Raw genomic sequence first — 3,478 nt, forward strand, 5'->3', positions numbered from 1 at the left:
TGTGGAAAGAAACCAGAGCACCAAAAGTTCAACATTCAAAGTTCAAAGCAAATTTATTATCAAATTCATATAGGTCACCATATACAACGGTGAGATTTATTTTCTTGTGAGCATACTTAAAAAATCCTTTTATAGAACAATAACCACAATAGAATCAATGAAAGACTGCACCAACTTGGGTGTTTAACTGGTGTTCAAAAGACAACAAACTGTGCAAATAGCAAAAATAATAATAATAAACAAATAGGCAATAAATATGAAGAACATGAGATGACGAGTCCTTGGAAGTGAATCCAGAGGTTGTGGGAACATTTCAATGATGGAACGTTTCAAAGAAGGAAACACGTTGTCACACAGCGAACGTAAAAACATATGCCAGGTCGAGATTGAACCTTGTCCACTCAGGCTTTGAGGCAGCACCTCTACTAGCTGCATCAATGTGTTGCATGTTTTCTACCAGTCTCCAGGATTACCAATCATCTGTCCCCCTAGCTTCTCCAGATTTTTTCTTTATGAACTGTTGATGCATCTTCAGCTGCCTGTGTTCTCTAGCCTGCTCTATTATTGTAACCCATCCACCCTGAGCTTGCAGCGTTACATTTACTAAGTTCTATCATCAAAGTTCAAAGTTCAAATATCTAAGTACAATTATTATCAATGTTTGTATACCATTCATAACCCTGAGATTCACCTTCTTGCAGGCAGTCACAAAACAAAGAAACGCAATAGAATCCACGAAAAATACCATACAATAAATGCTATGAAATGTCCAATGTGTGAAAAAAAGAGCAAATCATGCAAACAATAAAAAAGTGAACAAATGACAGAACATGAACCACAGAGTGCCGAAAGTGAGTCCACAGCCACGGAGTTAGGTCAGCGATAATGAAAGCAGCCAGTCCAGGGGCCCAGTGGCCGCAGGGTCAGTTTAGTGCTGAGATGAGTAAAGCCAGTCCAGGGGCTCAGTGGCTGCAGGGTCAGTTTAGTGCTGAGGTGAGTAAAGCCAGTCCAGGGGCTCAGTGGCTGCAGGGTCAGTTTAGTGCTGAGGTGAGTAAAGCCAGTCCAGGGGCCCAATGGCTGCAGGGTCAGTTTAGTGCTGAGGTGAGTAAAGCCAGTCCAGGGGCCCAATGGCTGCAGGGTCAGTTTAGTGCTGAGATGAGTAAAGCCAGTTCAGGGGCTCAGTGGCTGCAGGGTCAGTTTAGTGCTGAGGTGAGTAAAGCCAGTCCAGGGACCCAATGGCTGCAGGGTCAGTTTAGTGCTGAGGTGAGTAAAGCCAGTCCAGGGACTCAGTGGCCGCAGGGTCAGTTTAGTGCTGAGGTGAGTAAAGCCAGTCCAGGGGCTCAGTGGCCGCAGGGTCAGTTTAGTGCTGAGGTGAGTAAAGCCAGTCCAGGGGCCCAGTGGCCGCAGGGTCAGTTTAGTGCTGAGGTGAGTAAAGCCAGTCCAGGGGCTCAGTGGCCGCAGGGTCAGTTTAGTGCTGAGGTGAGTAAAGCCAGTCCAGGGGCTCAGTGGCTGCAGGGTCAGTTTAGTGCTGAGGTGAGTAAAGCCAGTCCAGGGGCTCAGTGGCTGCAGGGTCAGTTTAGTGCTGAGGTGAGGAAAGTCAATCCAGGGGCTCAGTGGCTGCAGGGTCAGTTTAGTGCTGAGGTGAGTAAAGCCAGTCCAGGGGCTCAGTGGCTGCAGGGTCAGTTTAGTGCTGAGGTGAGGAAAGTCAATCCAGGGGCTCAGTGGTTGCAGGGTCAGTTTAGTGCTGAGGTGAGTAAAGCCAGTACAGGGGCTCAGTGGCCGCAGGGTCAGTTTAGTGCTGAGATGAGGAAAGTCAATCCAGGGGCTCAGTGGTTGCAGGGTCAGTTTAGTGCTGAGGTGAGTAAAACCAGTCCAGGGGCTCAGTGGCCGCAGGGTCAGTTTAGTGCTGAGATGAGGAAAGTCAATCCAGGGGCTCAGTGGTTGCAGGGTCAGTTTAGTGCTGAGGTGAGTAAAGCCAGTCCAGGGGCCCAGTGGCCGCAGGGTCAGTTTAGTGCTGAGGTGAGTAAAGCCAGTCCAGGGGCTCAGTGGCCGCAGGGTCAGTTTAGTGCTGAGGTGAGTAAAGCCAGTCCAGGGGCTCAGTGGCTGCAGGGTCAGTTTAGTGCTGAGGTGAGTAAAGCCAGTCCAGGGGCTCAGTGGCTGCAGGGTCAGTTTAGTGCTGAGGTGAGGAAAGTCAATCCAGGGGCTCAGTGGCTGCAGGGTCAGTTTAGTGCTGAGGTGAGTAAAGCCAGTCCAGGGGCTCAGTGGCTGCAGGGTCAGTTTAGTGCTGAGGTGAGGAAAGTCAATCCAGGGGCTCAGTGGCTGCAGGGTCAGTTTAGTGCTGAGGTGAGTAAAGCCAGTCCAGGGGCTCAGTGGCTGCAGGGTCAGTTTAGTGCTGAGGTGAGGAAAGTCAATCCAGGGGCTCAGTGGTTGCAGGGTCAGTTTAGTGCTGAGGTGAGTAAAGCCAGTTCAGGGGCTCAGTGGCCGCAGGGTCAGTTTAGTGCTGAGATGAGGAAAGTCAATCCAGGGGCTCAGTGGTTGCAGGGTCAGTTTAGTGCTGAGGTGAGTAAAACCAGTCCAGGGGCTCAGTGGCCGCAGGGTCAGTTTAGTGCTGAGATGAGGAAAGTCAATCCAGGGGCTCAGTGGTTGCAGGGTCAGTTTAGTGCTGAGGTGAGTAAAGCCAGTCCAGGGGCTCAGTGGCCGCAGGGTCAGTTTAGTGCTGAGATGAGGAAAGTCAATCCAGGGGCTCAGTGGTTGCAGGGTCAGTTTAGTGCTGAGGTGAGTAAAACCAGTCCAGGGGCTCAGTGGCCACAGGGTCAGTTTAGTGCTGAGATGAGGAAAGTCAATCCAGGGGCTCAGTGGTTGCAGGGTCAGTTTAGTGCTGAGGTGAGTAAAGCCAGTCCAGGGGCTCAGTGGCCGCAGGGTCAGTTTAGTGCTGAGATGAGGAAAGTCAATCCAGGGGCTCAGTGGTTGCAGGGTCAGTTTAGTGCTGAGGTGAGTAAAGCCAGTCCAGGGGCTCAGTGGCCGCAGGGTCAGTTTAGTGCTGAGATGAGGAAAGTCAATCCAGGGGCTCAGTGGTTGCAGGGTCAGTTTAGTGCTGAGGTGAGTAAAGCCAGTCCAGGGGCTCAGTAGCTGCAGGGCAACAACTGCTCTCGAACCTGGCAGTGTGGACTCGAGGCCCCAGCGCCTCCTGCCTGATGGTAGCTGTCAGAAGGGAGGAAGACGGGTCAAATGCAGGCAGACAGGACAGGCTTGGGTGGAGGGCCCTGGCTGACACGGAGTAGTGAACTGAACACCGGTTCATCCTCCGTGCTCAGCCTCGTCACCCGAAAGGATCAGTTTGTGCTTTGTCAGAGGTGAAGTATTGGGACGGTGTTTTTTCTGTTGCCACGCCCTCAGTTTCTGCCAGTTACGAAAAGTTAAAAATTTTTATCAAAAAGTACTAAAATGACGTGCATTTGTACATTTACAGATGATTAGT

The 3,478-nt window shown here is 50.9% G+C and overlaps 1 protein-coding gene across 1 annotated transcript; it reads left to right on the forward strand.

The window, feature by feature from the left end:
• The first annotated feature begins 885 nt into the window (after positions 1 to 885).
• On the forward strand, positions 886 to 3,129 carry LOC134351153 (collagen, type I, alpha 1a-like). The gene has a single exon (XM_063057267.1). The coding sequence runs from the start codon at positions 886 to 888 to the stop codon at positions 3,127 to 3,129; it is 2,244 nt and encodes a 747-aa protein (XP_062913337.1).
• The last annotated feature ends 349 nt before the right edge of the window (positions 3,130 to 3,478 follow it).

The sequence above is a fragment of the Mobula hypostoma genome, chromosome 8 (assembly GCF_963921235.1).
Source record: "Mobula hypostoma chromosome 8, sMobHyp1.1, whole genome shotgun sequence".
Taxonomy (NCBI): Eukaryota; Metazoa; Chordata; class Chondrichthyes; order Myliobatiformes; family Myliobatidae; genus Mobula; species Mobula hypostoma.